General features: G+C 50.0%; 3 protein-coding genes across 4 annotated transcripts in view; 2 read left to right on the forward strand and 1 right to left on the reverse strand.

Annotated features, from left to right (window-relative positions):
• The window catches only part of PRKDC (protein kinase, DNA-activated, catalytic subunit), an 80,275-nt gene extending 73,960 nt beyond the window's left edge, over nucleotides 1-6,315 (forward strand). Inside the window, exons 81-86 of the mRNA XM_065751955.1 lie at nucleotides 1,377-1,466; nucleotides 2,669-2,740; nucleotides 2,826-3,027; nucleotides 3,309-3,497; nucleotides 4,017-4,156; nucleotides 5,149-6,315. Of these exons, the coding sequence (XP_065608027.1) occupies nucleotides 1,377-1,466; nucleotides 2,669-2,740; nucleotides 2,826-3,027; nucleotides 3,309-3,497; nucleotides 4,017-4,156; nucleotides 5,149-5,353 (898 nt within the window). The 3' untranslated portion in view covers nucleotides 5,354-6,315. The remainder of the gene's footprint in view (nucleotides 1-1,376; nucleotides 1,467-2,668; nucleotides 2,741-2,825; nucleotides 3,028-3,308; nucleotides 3,498-4,016; nucleotides 4,157-5,148) is intronic.
• Nucleotides 6,316-9,371: 3,056 nt separating this feature from the next.
• CEBPD (CCAAT enhancer binding protein delta) lies at nucleotides 9,372-10,912 on the forward strand. The gene has a single exon (XM_065752263.1). The coding sequence runs from the start codon at nucleotides 9,551-9,553 to the stop codon at nucleotides 10,523-10,525; it is 975 nt and encodes a 324-aa protein (XP_065608335.1). The 5' UTR covers nucleotides 9,372-9,550; the 3' UTR covers nucleotides 10,526-10,912.
• A 363-nt stretch (nucleotides 10,913-11,275) lies between these two features.
• Nucleotides 11,276-16,839, reverse strand: part of SPIDR (scaffold protein involved in DNA repair) — a 193,030-nt gene continuing 187,466 nt past the window's right edge. The window contains exons 17-20 of one of the 2 annotated variants that reach the window (XM_065751936.1): nucleotides 14,996-15,089; nucleotides 13,976-14,090; nucleotides 13,431-13,484; nucleotides 11,276-11,431 (exon numbers count right to left, since the gene is read on the reverse strand). In XM_065751936.1, coding sequence (XP_065608008.1) covers nucleotides 11,282-11,431; nucleotides 13,431-13,484; nucleotides 13,976-14,090; nucleotides 14,996-15,089 — 413 coding nt within the window. In that variant the 3' untranslated portion in view covers nucleotides 11,276-11,281. Of the gene's footprint in view, nucleotides 11,432-13,430; nucleotides 13,485-13,975; nucleotides 14,091-14,995; nucleotides 15,090-16,839 lie in introns of those variants that run through there. The other variant, XM_065751938.1, reaches the window with a different exon arrangement.

Below are 16,839 nucleotides of genomic sequence, written 5' to 3' on the forward strand. Positions count from 1 at the left end.
CAGGCAGGAAATGGACGTCGGTCAGCAAGGGGGGAGAGAAGGAGGGGGAGCAGAGACAGAGCTGTTCAGAAGCTGTGTTCAGCAGTGAGTCCAGGATGGAGGAAATTGGCAGATACGCAAAACACAGCTGTGAAAGAACATTGTCTCTGACTGCGTACAAAGGCTGGATTTGAATAAACGAGCTTTATGTCTCTTGATTGCTTGTAATTAAAGGATGAATATTTGTAAAGTGGATTAATTTTAGCACGTAGCCTGGAAGTTATATATCCAGGCTATATCCTGGATTTTAGAAACGTGGTTTCATTTACTGTCTTCTTAGTGCACGGTCTGTGTTTGGGCATGTCCAAGAGTTGTCATCAGTTATTTTTACTAGTTCTCCTGCTTACTGGGCAGGCTGGAGGAAGTTCCAGTGTGCAGGTTGGGCTCCAAAGAGCCTTTGTTTCTGTAGATGATTTTTGACTGAGCATTTAGGAATTATTACAGTTCCCTCATCCGTTCTATCTAGTTCACTTCTGTGAACAGTAGTGTTAGTGTTGATTCCACTTCAGTTACTGAAAGTGGAGGGGGATTTGCGTGGCAGCTTCTCATGAGGGAAGGTTTCTAATGCTAAATGTAGATTATCTTTCTAAAAACATTTAATGATGTATCATACAAACAGACTAATTTTACTACTGTATATAGACTTGAAATACTTCCCCATACACTCTTCAGCTGAATCAGTTAGGACACTTTTACACTGAGCTGTGGGTGAACAGCAGTGCTCCCAAAGGAGGACTGTAATGAAATCATTGCAGGTAGTGTTTCAGTTGGGGCGAGAGTGAACAACTTCCTGAAGTTTTGAAGTCTTTTATCCCAAGTGGTGGGCCACCCAGTCTATAAATGATACATACTTCTTAAATGGAAAGGATTTCTATACCTCAGAGCGTGGGTAATGGGTTTAGTGGGTGTGATGGTGGTGGGCTGATGGTTGAAACAGATGATCTTAGTGGCCTTTTCCAACATTAATGACTGAACAGGAGGCTGTTCTACTCAGTTGCTATTTCTGGGGAACAGACCAGCAGTTTAATGGCTAGCATACCTTCTGATTTTCACAGTACCTGTTGGAAATTAGTGTCTCTGAGACACTGATGTCTAATCTTCCATCAGCTATGACTGGAATGCATTCAAAAGCTGAGGGGAAGGAGACAGATGGATCAACACATGCATTGACTGCATACACTTCATTTTCATAGCTAGGCTAGTATTAACATAGGCTTAAAAATCTCATGGGTTGTAGCAGTACACTCTCAATCTGCAAATATTCAGCTACAGAACTGGTAGGATAATACAGAGAAATCAACCTTCTCTTCTTTTTCTTTCCCCTCCTATGTCCACAGCCGAAAGGGACCTCGCAGTGCCTATGCTGACTGGCTGTCCAGGATGGGTGGGAAGGCACAAGGCTTATCACGATACACTGCTATGTACAAGTAAGTTTTAAGAGAACTGCATGTAGAGTATACAGAGTATGCACACACACACACACACAATATTTTAGAAAGTCCAGGCAAAAGTAATCTACTTTGCAGTATGCTGGCTACACCTTTTTTTTGCTAGACTGCTTTGTCTAATGTGAGATGTTCTGCTGAAGGATTTTAGTACTGACAGAATGCCAGTAGAGCACAGGAATGTTTTCACAAGTTTGCTCACCTCCTTAGGAATGTGTCTAAGAGCAGACGCTTTTCTTCAGCTGTCTTTTCTGAGCATCTTGTTCCTGTGATGTACTCAGGTAGGCTGCCTGAGAACCAGAGCACCTGCTGAAGTTGGGCAGAGAATGCCGCTGTGACTCACTGATAGGTTGAGAACATGTGATGTGAGCATCCTCTCAGAGGACCTACACCTGCCCAGGTCTCATAGTGTATTGGGGAAGGAAAGTTCCCAGTGGAACATTTTGATGAGCTCATACCCTCCTTAAACGGGTTATGCTTAAACAGAAGCTGCGTGCCTCTTTGAGGAAAACTTTGACTCGTTTCTCTGAGTGTCTACTTTAACATTTTCATTCAGATCAGGAATGTGCTTTTGAAGTAAATTCCCAGTCACTTCTGCTCACTTCATGTACTCAGGGACAGCTGAGTGATACAGGCTAGTGTATTGCTGCGTTCCAGTGAAACAGCTGGAACTCTGCCCCAGCTGTCAGCTGCCCACAGGCAGTCTGCTTGTAGCAGTGGACCTGAGCTGGCCCAAAGCAGTCACCCTTCCTCCCCCAGATGTGTGGCACAAAGGCCCTCAGCACCAGCTGTTTTGTCTCATTGCCTCCCTTCTGTTATACTATTTTTATTGTGACCACTGCACGTGGCTGAGAGGTTCCACTTGGGCCTTAGCTACTCTGCATGGAAGAGGTTATCCAGCCAGAAAGATTGCATTGCTTCATTAAATCTTAACCAGTCTACCTAATGTAGGAGAGTCCAGACCACGCTATACACTGCATCATGGTAAGAAATTTCCATCTCTGAAATAACTGCTTGGAGAAAGAGATGGGGATTTATTTTCAATATCAGGTAAAATATTTTGGGCAAGCTGCGAGTGTGACGCGCTATACTGCTTACTGATGGAAATAAACACACAGGTGTACTCACGTAGGTACCCTGGCTGTTATTTCAGTGGCTGGCATTGTTCTTCCATCAATCTGCAGGAATGCGAGCCGTACAGAAACAGTTATTGCCTTCAAGAGCAGGGAGCACAGCGTTCCAGAAGACCTGCTGCGGTGAGTGCGCCAGTAACAGCTGCCTGCTGGGAAACAGAGCCTCATGTCTTATCTGCATGCAACAAGTGACTTCTGTTCTGCCCAGGAGAGCCTTTGTGAAGATGAGCACATCTCCTGAAGCCTTCCTGGCTCTGCGGTCGCACTTTGCCAGCTCGCACGCGCTGATGTGCATCAGTCACTGGATACTTGGAATCGGGGACAGGCACCTGTCCAACTTCATGATTAACAAGGAGACGGGTGGCATGGTGGGAATAGACTTCGGGCACGCGTTTGGCTCAGCCACACAGGTACCTGCTGTGTAACCCGTTTGTTACAGCGTGTGAAGAAACAGGTTGTCACTCCACACAGTGCCATCTTTATACGCTGTGCTTTCAGCCACAGCCACTAGGTGCTCACAGCCAGAGCCGTGATGGCACCGTGTGGCTGTTCCACCGAGCTGCATGTATTCACTTCAGTGACCAAGGAGCTTTCAAAGAGGGGGTGGGGGGGTGAAAAAGCCTAACCCTTCTGTTACAAGGCTTCTTAATTCTTGTTTTCTAATTCCTGTTTTGGCTGCCTTTCCTGACAGTTTCTGCCCGTGCCGGAGCTGATGCCTTTCCGCCTCACTCGCCAGTTCGTGAATCTGATGATGCCGGTGAAGGAGTGGGGCCTTGTTTACAGCGTGATGGTGCATGCCCTGAGAGCGTATCGTGCAGATCCAGATCTCCTCATCAACACAATGGATGTGTTTGTCAAAGAGCCTTCCCTGGACTGGAAGGTGAGTGGAAGCACTCTTCTTTCTGTTTTCTTCATGTAATTCTCAAACTGCAGTAGGAGCGGTACTGATCCCAAAGGAGGCATTTCCTGCTGCTCGGTCTCACTGCTTCTTTTGTCTTTCTTCATCATACTGAGTTCATAGAGAAATTAAGCTTCAAGCACCTGAAATGGCAGAGTCCTGAAAGGAGAGCGATGATGGGCAAAGAAGAGTTGTACACATCTGTGCTGTCAGCACACTGTTGTTTGTCTGCACAGTAACCCTACAAATGTCAGTATCTTTTAATCACATTGCACTGCTCCTGGCTGCAGCATAAATATTTTCAGCTTTTTGCATCGATTCATCTCATACTTATTCAATATATGTATTGGAGTCCAAGTGTAAATCATAGGCAGTCCAGATACCATCTTGGTGTTTTGCCCTCTACTGCAGCTGCGGAGTTGCTGCCATGAGTTGGTGTGATGTGGCAGCTTAAAGGTCTCTTTAAGTACGATAAATAGAGCAAAACTGTTTTCTCTTTAGAACTTTGAACAAAGGCAGCTGAAAAAAGGAGGCACGTGGATCAAGGAGATAAACACTGCTGAAGTAAACTGGTACCCTTTGCAAAAAGTCAGCAATGTCAAAAGGAAGCTTACGGGCACCAATCCTGCACGAATCACTTGGTAAGATGCTCTCCTCCTGTTTCAGACTACTCCGCTAAGAGCTCTGGCACACTGCTGGGGTCAGACTTTGCTCCCTTCAGACACAATGGCAGCTATGGAAGAGGAGGGGCAGACAGGCAGAATTTCACCCACCCTTCTGTCAGAGCCATTTGGTTCCACATAGAGCTCTCTTGACGTGCTGCCAGCCAGAACATCTCCCTGAGTGCTCTTGCTCCAGCTCAGGCTTCCTGAGCAGTTTCACTGTTCTGGCAGCACGTGTTCCCACCCTGTCAGCTTGCTCAATTGCTCACTTGTCAGATTACTGTTCTTTGTGTTCATCTACACAGCTTTTAGGCTGGGGCAGTATTCAAAAATCACTGTGCTTCTGCTGGGTAGTTGGTTGCAGCAGAACCTGCTCCAGCTGCACAGGAGGCATGGAAGCATGCTGCTATCCAAAATCATCAGATATGAAAGTGATAGCATTCTCAGGTCGTTTCTGTCAGTCTGGTCAGGTCTGGCTCAAACTAGAATGTCTTTAAGGCTCGGTTAAAGTACAATTAATCCCTTCCATCCTCTTTTAAAAAAGACGTTCTGGGTTATTCCAAGAAAGAAAGAATGTAATGAAAGCATGCTTGTTTTAAGAGCTTCTGAAAAGCGCAAGACTCGGGAGGAGTCTCCTGCTGCCAGGGCTGTACTGGAAAAGGCAACAAAATACTCCTTGTAGGCACAGATGAGTGGAACAGGTGGGAAGGTAACTGTAGATGGGACCTGCTATGTCTTCCTTTCAGTTAAGAGATTTATTTTTTTTTACCAAACTGAAATATTCATGGTAATTAGTCACCAGTGGAGGACACCCAGCATCACTGGTCTTTGACGTGTGCCTACAACTATTGAGCTCCTCATCTTGACAAATAAAGTTGCATGAGTGGTGATGGCATCCAAGATAAAAACCTCTACCTGTTATTTTTTGGCCTGTTCCTTTGAAGAACTTATTCTTGTGTTCTCAATTTTAGTGATGAGCTGCGCCTGGGCTACGAGAAGTCGCTCTGTTACAATGACTTTGCAGCCGTGGCTCGTGGCAGCGCTGACCATAACGTCAGAGCCAGAGAGCCAGAGGACGGACTGTCTGAGGAGACCCAGGTGCGGTGCCTGATAGACCAGGCGACAGATCCCAACGTCCTCGGCAGGGTGTGGGAAGGATGGGAGCCTTGGATGTGAGGCTGCTCTTGAAAATCCAGTCCGACAAGGGGGGGGAACCCTCATACACAGCTGCAGCCAGTCTGAATTTTAAGGCCAAGGAGCAACAAACCACTTCTAACATCGTCGGTGAACTTGACTAATACAGGAAATGTTTTTGTATGAAAGCTGTACTCAGAGATTTGTTTACATGGTTCTGTAACCAAACAGCTGTATTGTCCTCATGTTAAAATCAACGTGGGGAGAGAGCTGGTGAGGCTGCAGAGCTTTAGGGGCAATCTGGAAGGTGCTCCAGTCATTCAAACCAGAGCACGAATTGACACCCTCTGGACTTGCAGCCGCCCTTTCAGTAGAAGTGTGTGCTTTGGGTCCTTCTTGTTTCTGTCCCCAGAGGTCTTGCTGGAAACCATTCTGCAGACACTTTGTTTATAATTCAAATGAGAAAGTTTTTGTCTCAATTGAAATTGTTTCAGCACCAGAGAACACCTGAAGCAGCCGGATGGCTGTGTCATTTCTGGATGATGAGAAAGCAGTGATGAGAGAGTACCCGTTTGTTACAGCAGATTGGCTTTTAACATTGAGGCATTCTGGTCTCTGACCTGTGCACTTCAGAGGTCTGCAGCCCTCATTTTTTATTAATTCCAGACTACTTGGGAAAGCTTGAAGCCAAAAGCAGGCGCTGACAGCACAGCAGAGTCCTGCAGGCTCCTTGCCATACCTGCAGCACAGCAAAGTAATCGCTGTTGCACTTTGGCTTCGGCGCGTGACAAAGCTGAGAAGCTGTGCGAGGTCTGGCTCTTCTTGCTGGCAGCTCCCGGGTAACCTTGGTGGCAGATACAGCACAGGCAATGAAGGGGGCAAGGTAGTTCTCTTAAAACACTGTGCTTATTTGTTACCCAGAGTTCAGTGCAGAAGATAACTTCCATTGATGTTTTTAATAATTATCATAAAAGGTGTAATAAAAGTGAGTCTTTGCCCTTTCATTGCTCAGATGCACTCCTTCCTGCCTCTGTGGCACAGAGGGGAGCAGGCCCGGCCCTGGCCAAGGGAGGCAGGATGGGGGAGGTTGCCCTGGTGGGTGGGGAGGGTGCAGTAACTGCTGTTTGTTACCTTCTTTCGTATGACAAAAAAAAAAAAAGACCTCAATTATTTAAAAACATCACAGTGTCCCATTGGTGCAGGTGGTGCTTTAGGGGACAGGTTTTTTCCACAAGTGTGCACTGCAGTCTGTTTTTATATACACATGTGCGTGTGTTCTTCTCTGGCAGCAGTAAAGCAGGTGGCACCGTGGCTGATGCTCGGCTCTCAAGTTGTCAGTCTACAAATACAAGAAAGTTAAAGCCCAATAAAAAGCGACATGAAAAGGCGAGGGGATATTGAGTGGTGAAGTGGCTGCTCGTAGGAGGTGTTAAATTGCACTTTTGGCACATACCTCTGATACACGCTGGGTACTTTGACCTGTACGGGAGAGGACAAAGTTTAGGTTTACAGTTTAACAAGGCTCCTCTTGGTGACTTTTGATACCTGCAGCAGCGCTGGGCGTCTCTGCTCGGTGGGTCTCCTCCTGGGCCGGACCTGAGCAGGAATGCGGTGCAAGCAGCCCTGACAGCCTCTGGGAGATGCTGACAGCACTTCAACCACTCCAAGTAGTTAGTTACAAAGTGGGTTCTGGCCCTAAACGAAGTGCTGTAACTTGAAGCCGGAGCAACCTCAGCCCTATTAGCAAGGTGTTTGTCAGCCTGGTGAGCAGTGGTGGAACAAAGTCGGCATAAAACCGCTGCCTTCTCACAAGCACGCACTTCCCATGCAAAGCAAGTGCAATTACCCTAATGAGCAGTAAACGAGCAGGCTTTCTCTGCAGCTATATATGCCTGAAACTAACCTCCAACATATGTAAATTGCAGCTGCCATCCACAGTCCTCATAAGAGTGCTGTAAATGAAGTACAGGAGTTAAAGGGGGAAGGTTGAAGCCAACCTGTGAAGGAGCGAGGATAGCACTGATGTGAGGTGAACCTCAGGCTGCTGGGCTCCATGCTTTTCGTGGGGTTTGTTCTGCTTCCAGGAAAGAACAGAATGATGCGTGGCTCAAAGGCAGAGTGCTGCAGGTGTCACGATGCACAGCACAACCTAGCAGCTGTCCATGAGTGCGGCAGGGCATTTCCTTCCTCCATTAAGCAGCCAGATGTGCACTGTAGCTGGAAGTGCAGAAGTCGTGTCTGGAAAGATGTGAAGCTCATTAGCTTACACTCTCAGTAGGCTTCTGTTAGTGTACAGAGTAGTGCTCACTGTTTACATCTCTGCCAATCTTATAATTTCCCTCTAATTAAATATCACAGAATGGCCTGGGTTGAAAGGGACCTCAAAGATCATAGAGTTTCAACCCCCCTGCTGTGGGCAGGATCGCCAACCACTAGAGCAGGCTTCCCGGAGCCACATCCAGCCTTGCCTTGAATGCCTCCAGGGATGGGGCATCCACAGCCTCTCTGGGCAGCCTGTTCCAGTGCATCACCCTCTGAGCGATCTGACTGCTCAATGTGGAAGAAAACTAGCTCCAGCCTTCAGTTTCCTTTCTCAAGTGATAAATAAATTCTGGCATGCTGCGTGTCACGCTCAGATATTTCCTATTTCAGTCCATCCCATCAACCCCGCTCTACGGCTGCCTTTCCCAGCCCATGAGCCAGGGTTCCCCTGGAGGCCGTTCTGCCGCTGGGCCAGGCGATGCCTCCAAGGCTGTGCTGCTCCCTGGTAGTGCCTCAGGTACGCAGCAGTCTGTGTGATCCAAGTTCTTGTCTCCACTCCTCTGCCCGTGGAGGCTGAACATGAGTCAGCACCACGTCCCTGCAGCAAGGCAGCTGGTGCTGTCCAGGCTGCGTGACGACAGCACTGCCAAGGGGTGAGTGGAGGGCACAGCTGGAGCATGGAGCTCGGGTCTGGGTCCTCAGTACAAGAGGATGAGAGGCAACGGGCACAAACTGGAGCACAGGAGGCTCTCTCAGAGCACCGGGAGCACTTCTGTGCTGTGCAGGTGACGGAGCAGTGGCACAGGCTGCCCAGAGACCGTGTGTGGGGTCTGCTCCTCACAGACCTTCAGCAGCCGCCTGGACGTGGGCCTGGGCCCCTGCTCTGGTAATGGCCTTAAACTGTGCCAGAGGAGCTGAATATCAGGGAAAAAAGTACTCAGAAAGAGCGGTGCTGCTGTGGCACAGGCTGCCCAGGCAGGTGGTGGAGTCTCTCCTGGAGGCGTTCGAGAACCACTGAGGGGCACGGCGGGGACGGGCTGCCAGCTGGGCTAGCTGGTCTCACAGGTCTTTTCCATCCTTAAAGACGCTGCAGTTCTACGCAAACAACTTCTGAGGCGTCCGAAGAACGCGGCTCAATTCCTGCCTTGAATCCAGCGCTCCGAAAAGCAGCATCGCTTTCACTTACTTCCTCAGATGCACCCAAGCTTCGCACCACGAGGAGGGAGCACTGGGAGCCACCACCTGAGCAGCACTCCGGCAGCCACCTGCTGGAACAGCCGGGACCGCGTCGTTAAGAGCAGCACGGAGGCGGCAGCTCGTGCCGTCCCCGTCGCGCACGGTGCGGGCTGCCCGCAGCGCGGCTCCGTGCGTCCGAGCGCTCGCCGCGCGCCTCGGGAGGGCGCTGGGGTGCTGGCAGCGGGGCCGGGCCGGGCCGCCGCGGGACGGGGCGACGCGGGGAGCGGGCGGGCGCCGGAGACCCGGCGTCTCCGCCTCCCTCCGCCCCCTCGGGGCCGCCAGGTGGCATCGCTCGGCGGTGGCGGAGGGGAGCGGCGTGCAGGTGCCAAGGGAGGAGCGGCGGGGACGGGGCCCTCCGCGCACACATGCACACCCGAGGGGCAGGGACGAGCCCGGCCCCCTCCTCCTCCTCCTCCTTCGCGGCCTCGCACCCCACCCGCTCCCGCCCCCGGGTCCCCGGGGGTGCCGGGAACACCCCGCGCCCGTCACTGGGACGGGAGGCGGGGCCGCCGCCGTATAAGAAGGCACGGAGCGGCCGCCTGCACGAGCAGGTCCTGAGACGCGCCCGCAGGGAGCAGCGCCCGGCGCAGCGCAGCACAGCACAACGCAGCGCAGCAGCGCGGAGCCGCAGGCAGCGAGCAACAAGCGGCGAGCCCCGGCCCCTCTCCCCTCCGCCCGTCGGACGCTGCGGAGCTGCGAGCGGCGCGCAGCAGCGGGTGGTGCCCGCGGCCCCGAGCCCCCATGAGCGCCGCCGCCCTCTACAGCCTGGACTCGCCGGCATGCTATAGGAGCTGGTGCCCCGAGCCCGCCAACTTCTACGACGCCAAGGTGGGCAGCGGCGGGCCGGGCCCCGCCTGCAAGCCGGGCGGCCGCGCCATGAGCAACGAGGAGGCGGCGGGCGGCGGCGGCGGCGCGGACCTGGCCGAGCTGAGCGCGGCCGCGCCGGCCATGTACGAGGACGAGAGCGCCATCGACTTCAGCTCCTACATCGACTCCATGTCGGCCGTGCCCAACCTGGAGCTGTGCAACGACGAGCTCTTCGCCGACCTCTTCAACAGCAACCACAAGCCCGAGCGGGGCGGGGACTACGGCGACTACCTGCCGCCCGCCGCCAGGGAGCCGGGCCCCGTCCCGCCGGGCTCCGGGCCCCGCGCAGCCCCCGCCTCCTCCTCCTCCTCCCCGCCGCCCTCCTCCGCCTCCTCCGCCGCCTCCTCGCGCGGCGCCCTCAAGCAGGAGCCCGAGTGGAGCGACGCCGAGCTCTCCTCCTCGCTGCTGCCCTCGCAGATCGCCACCTGCGCGCAGACCATCATGAACCTGGGCGGGCAGCCCACGCCGCCCACCTCCCCGGAGCCGGCGGGCGGCTGCTCCCCGCCGGGCCGCCCCGCGCGCTCCCCCGGCCCCGCCGCCGCCGCCCGCCCGGCCCCTCCGCCCGGAGCCCGCGAGCGCGGCGCCAAGAAGTGCGTGGACAGGTTCAGCCCCGAGTACCGGCAGCGCCGCGAGCGCAACAACATCGCCGTGCGCAAGAGCCGCGACAAAGCCAAGCGGCGCAACCAGGAGATGCAGCAGAAGCTGCTGGAGCTGTCGGCCGAGAACGAGAAGCTGCACAAGAAGATCGAGCAGCTCACCCGGGACTTGAGCGGCCTGCGGCACTTCTTCAAGCAGCTGCCGGCCGCCTCCTTCCTGCAGCCCGGCTCGGCGGGCTCCGACTGCCGGTAGCGGCGCGGCGGGGCCGGCCCGCGGGGCGGGCGAATCTCATCTCAGGGCCGCGCGGAGCGGAGCGGTGCGGAGGAGCCGAGCCGAGCCGAGCCGTGCCGTGCCGGGCACGCAGCCGGCGGTGCGCGGCGCTCCGGGCGCGGGGCCGCCGGAAGGAACGAAAAGGAACCGAAAAGCTACGCGTCTTTTTGTTCGCTCCCTTAAGTTATTTTTGTAACGGTAGCTCCTGTCTTTTTCTACGTGTTACTCGAACTGATGCAGCTATGGTACATCTGTTAACGATCCGAACACCCATGTACGCTAGGCGGTAGGACGGCGAGGACCGAGCATGACCTTTTATATCGATTTTTACGGCATTTCTTAAGAATAAAACCGAACAAGTATTTTAAAGCCGCTCCGCTCTCGTCTGTGCCGTACGTCCGAGGGCGGAACCGCGTGCGGGGCCGCGGGTCCCGCAACGGGACGGGCGGGGGCTGCGCCGGGGGCACGGCCGCCTTCCGTCCCCGGGCAGCTGCGGGATGCGGCGCGGTGTCCCCGTGCCCGATGCAGCGCTCCGCTCTCGCACTCGGTTCGCCGAAACCACCCTCGGCCCGGGTTCTCGCACCCACCCCTGACTGGGTTCCCTGACGCGTGGACTCGGTGTTCGCGGACACGAGCGTTGGTCAAGCCTTCGTGCCATTTATTGCCGGGTGGGAACGACACCGCCGCTCACACACACATACACAAACACACATTTGCCAGAACCATCCCACCCCGGCGCTACCGCGCTGCCCCGCAGCCGCCCGCCCCGTCGGGTCCCGCGGGCAGCAGTTCCACCTCGTCCAGCCGCGCGCAGCCGGGCCCGACACCGAGCAGGAGGCAGGGCAGTGGGCCCAGCTCCGTGCCCAGCACGCTGCTCGCCTCGTAGCTCTGCGGGGAGAGAAGAGAGGAGAGTGAGACACGGGACGCCCCGTAAGGGGGTCTTGCGAGCGCTCGGGACGGGTGGAAGGAAACGAGCACACTGGCTTTCCGATAATTGGTTACATCTCGTTGTCGTGCAAAGTGCTGCCTCCCTACCGGGCTTTAAATAAAAAATAATAATTAAAAAAAAACAATAAAATCGTTTAAAATAATGGGGGGGAGGGGGCGGGAAGTAAGTTTGACCTCTTTTCCTGAAGCATAAACCCGCCGGTGCTTCCTTTACGCGGCCTTCCTGCACCGGTGGGACCTCACACGCTGCCTGTCGATGACCTCAGGCTCAGGCCAGCCCACACCGTACGCGATAACCACATCCAGCACACACCACACACTCGAGGTACCATTCGGGCCCGCGGCCCGACTCGAGCTGCCCAGAGAAGGGACTGCAAAACATCACCCCCACATAACTCAGCAGCGCTGGCAACAAAAGTAATCGTTCAAAACACACACACACACACACACACACAAATAAATGCCAGCAGCCACTCTTAAGTGGTGCTTCTTGTGGTTCATCTACAGACATGCAGCCCGTTCTGAGATGGAAGTGCTAATGGGGAAATAATAAAAAATGAAAGGAAAAATGCATCCCTGCATTTCGGATATATGATAGGGAAAAAAAGCCTACAAAAAAATTATTACAGCTGAAATGCAAAGAAGTTGTTTGAAAACTAGTAACTAGAAAAAGAGCTGTGCTCTGTCAGCCCGTAACACAACCAGACACATCCTGCAAAGCCTTGCAGGACTACACTGCTATTGCAAGAGCTAACGTAGTTTGGAAAGTTCTCTCATCACTTTGCTTACATGAAACATACACCCCATGGTAGAAGAAAAGTCATTTACAATTTCAGAAAATCCTTACACTTCAAGGATTATCCATAAATCACATTAAGACCACGAGGCACAGAATGCTGTATAATGTGGGGAAAGTAAAGCGAGCCTCCAAGTGCAGACACTAAATGAGGATGATTAACCAAACAGACAAGCTGACCCTTGCCCCCTTCCACGTGCAATGGGGAGGAGGGGTCTCCAGCTCCCAATATGACTTAATCACTTTCTGAAGGTGCCGCTCCTTCTCTACTGATCAGCTGGCAGCCAATGGCAGCCTCGCACCTGCCCTCAGTGCCTCACTTACCTGTGATAAATCTGGGTCACTGTGCCAAATGTCAGGGTTCTTCTGATAGCCCAGAATAAGGAATAACTACTTCACGGTTACATAAACTGTACTTTAGCCCGTGCATCCTGGTGGCTTATGTGTATTCCACTTACACAGATTCCAATTACAGAGTACTGCTTTGCATGCGTTTTGCAATTTGTTCTAGCACTACTGCCCCTTGGTGATTTCATGTTTGTGCTATTAGAAAGCAGTTGTGTTTTATAGGGTTCAGAAGCCTAGAGAGGTAGGATGCTTGAACTGTAGCTTCGTCATCTTTGGACTCTCAGCCAGAAAACGTGGTAAAGCCTGGCACTGCCCACTGTGGCTCTGATCGTCGGGACACTGCTACCTGCACCTGAGCTAAAGCTGTCTGCAACATCCTGCCTGCAGTGCTCCTGAGATGTAACAGCGGGGCATCAGCAGGTGGAAGGTACAACGAACAAAGGGTAGGTTTGTGCTAGGAGCACACTAATATACTTCAAACCACTCAGTCCCAGGCTGAGCATAAGAGAAAAATTGTTTCTAGTGAATCTCCTATTATTGCTTCTAGTGTGGTTCTGAAAAGTGATGCTGGAAAGATGGTGGGACCTCTTGGATGTCTTCAAGACCCTGCCAGACAAAGTCACGGCTGACCTGACCATGTGTTGGCAAGAGCCCAGCGTGAAGGGCTGGTCAGACACCAACCTCCAGTGTCCCTCCCATTTCTATGATTCAAATATCTTCCCTCTTGACTCACAGCACCTTCAGGACTCTGCCACTCAGTGTAGAGTAATTCCTATTGACAACCACTATACCTACCCCATCCTCGTTGGCAGCAGACATCAGGAGAGAAGAGATTGTTCTTTGTAGCAGCTGGAAAGAGAAAATCAACATGTTTTCAACATGACAAAAACTTCACATACTGGAAAACATTCTGTTTACAGATTTAAACAGTCACATTAAACCAAGATTAATTATTTCATTATAGCATGGTTTTATTTCTCTGGCCAAAAAAGCAGAGAAGCGATACAAAAGATGTTTAGAAGAGGAGCCTGAAATTACAAGTTCCTTGCAGGCTGTGGAGACCTTCCCAAGAGCCCAACCCAAGAAAGCCCCTCAGCTGGACCTGATGCATTCAATGTTTTGGGGCTGAGCTCAGTGACTGTGCTACTTGATACCTGGGAACTGGATTCTCAGTGTGATGACGCACAAGTCTAGTATTAGATTAAATTATGGGATAGTCTTACATCTTTTTTCCCTTTCTTCTAACCCAGCTTTTATAAAGTTGTCATTTACAGTACTTATGTATCTACATATCTTGCCGCATCACACTCGATACACCGATGCTCCTTTTTTTGCCGTACCTTTACTTTCACTGTGTTTTGAGGTTGGGATGGACAACTCAAGAAGACTTCCAGCTGCATTTTCAAAACTGGTGAAATGACAACTTCAGAGCACTGGTTGCAATACAGCAGTCCACTGAACCGCGCAGATAGTGACGGAAAAACACAAAGAATGGAAAAAATATCAATCATTAAATCAAAACACAAACAGAAAACAGCTTGCTTATTCCCTAACCACTTTGCTGGTAGGCTTCTAGTGCAAGAGTACTGTTAAAAGCTTCAGCTGATAACAGCAAGCAGAGTTCTTTTGTTGGTGGATGTAAGTAACATTAATGGAGGACCTAAACTCTTCTAGCAAAAGTATCTTCTTTTTTAGGTTCATACAACATGTGGGAAGGTTGTGATTTATATACTTAACTCACTTACTTAATAAAATATTAATCACCCAACCTTCTAAAGGTTATGGCCAAAAAAAAAAAAAGGTATAGACTTGGCCTAAATGACATGTTGATTTAGGCCCTCACTGAGCAGACACTCGACATTTGCAGCACACACTTAAGCCACATGCATAAAATTAAGCACAGCCATAAGTACTTGTTGGAATAAGGTCTTAAATAAGTGTTGATGCTACATTGGTCTCCAAACAAAGCAGAAGTGTCCTTGAGAATATAGAAAAAAAATTATCATGAAGTACATTACTCTGTGTATATAGATACCTCCTTGATTTTTGCACAGCAGTATAATGTAGGACAACTTGTGCTTTATTTTCATTTTTTCCCCCAGAGGCTTTATAAGCAAAAGTTTAGCTTGGAAAACGTGGTAGTTACAAATTCAAACCATTTCATATCTACTTGTATCTTTCTTAATAAATTAATCTAACCTTGCTGGCTTTATCAGTTCATCAGCAATAAAAATACTACGTCTTAGTTCTAGGAAGGAACAAAGTGCAGCCTGTGCCTGCAGGAATTATTGCATCACCTACTGCTGTTATGGCTACATCTGCAGAACACCTGGAATCCTACGGAGCACCTTGACTCTCACCTGTCCTGGGGATACAGTTCCAACTTTCCATTGCCACATCTGTCACACGCAGGCCAGGAGAAAGCAGTGCTCTCGTTAACTCCAACAACAGTACCTGCAGAAAATGGTATAAGATAAAAAATGTAAGCTAGCAAACGCTGACACTCCTGGCTTCACAGCAGGTCCGACCCTGTCTTTCTCCCATCTTAATACTACTCCTTTCAAGGGTTCAGAGTATCAGCTCCTCCAGTGATCTCAGTTCCCTTTTCCTTCATCTCTTCAAAACAGAACGACATTCTAAAAATATCAAATGTGGATATTTGAAAATTATCAACACATTCATTTTTCTTGTTTGTTTGAGGGCTTTTCTGTGGTTTGTTTGCTTGCTTATTTCTTGTTGTCTTCTGCTTCTCTTACGTTTCCTTGGCAAGAAATAGAAAAATCATCAGGTCAAACACCTTGATGTTTAGGGAACACAAACCAACTACAAGACTCAATCCTTTTCAAAAACAATGATGCAGGTTAAATTCCAATAACAATGGCGTTATTCTTCATCTAGGCTGAGTTAAGAGAGATCAGGTCTCACCCAGGGATTTAAGTGCGTGCTTAAGAAGGGAATGCCAAAGATACTTTGGACTAATACCTTGCGAGTTTCTGGCAAGAAAAACATTCTGAGTTTTATGAGAAGCAGTGAAGAGTTTATTATGCTTTATGGTAATGATATGCTGAAATAATTAGCACTGTTTATGGAGAAAATCCTTACAGGCATTTTGAACTAAACGAGGTGTATCAGCTGAAAGAACAAAATCACCGTAAAATAAGCCCTCAATCAGGTACTAAAGATGGACAGACTAAAAATCTGAGCTCCTTTTGAAAAACAATCTCACAGTTGTGTAATACATTCAATGAAATAAACCCCTGGAGACCAGGGAACATTTGCACTGTCTGTAAAACAGGTTGTTAATCCCTTGTGTTCCTTACTCTCCTGAGACAAGGAGGATGTCAGAAAGGATGAAATGACACATAAACACCAAACCCGTATTTTCCTCTGGGAATTCAAGGGACAGCAACCCTGAAGATCAGGAAAGCAACTTCTCAAATATAACATTTATGACCCGATTTCTATATATATAACAAAATATAACATGGATTGCACTGCTGTTTTTTTTCCCTCTATTTAACTTCTTGAACTGTTACAGGAATAATTTTGATCCTCTAGTTTTTGTGATACATTGTGGGTTTCTGTCAGCATTTGCAATTCCTGCCACAGCGCAGGCTTGCTCCCCACGCTAATGGAGAAGAAAAAAAAATAATTATTTTGCTGAATACTTTTCCTTTTTCATAACAACTTTCATTCTATGAACTTTTTCATCAGTTGTGCACCATACTGCAACTACAGGATGCCAGTGCAAAAGTAACACAAATCCATTTGAAGAAGACGTATCAGCACCTTTCTGACATTATTCCTAATGGAGAAGTTTATTCCAATGAAAACACAGAGTTCCCTCGTGAGATCACCAGAGATCACTGAAGTCTGAAGAAACACAACTTCAAACAGCAGCAGATGTAATAATCCAGCAGCAGTCTTTTGCATTCTGCATGCAAAGTGATTTTTTACATTTAAGCTGCTGACCTACTGTAAATCTTTTAAATTTTGCTTGGTTTTTGCAAACCTTTTAGGTATTCCCCTGAGATTCTTTTAAATGGAAAAACACACAGCCAAAATTAGATTTTTACTTCCACACTACTTCTCTGGGTTGTGGCTGACATCATTAAGAAGAAACTGACAATAGCTCAATTAGGACAACACCTGGAAAAACAGGTCTCGAATGAGGGATGCAAAGAAGGGCTAAGGACTCAAAGTA

The sequence above is a fragment of the Cyrtonyx montezumae genome, unplaced genomic scaffold (assembly GCF_038088225.1).
Source record: "Cyrtonyx montezumae isolate F1298 unplaced genomic scaffold, pur_monq_1.0 scaffold_8, whole genome shotgun sequence".
NCBI lineage: Eukaryota > Metazoa > Chordata > Aves > Galliformes > Odontophoridae > Cyrtonyx > Cyrtonyx montezumae.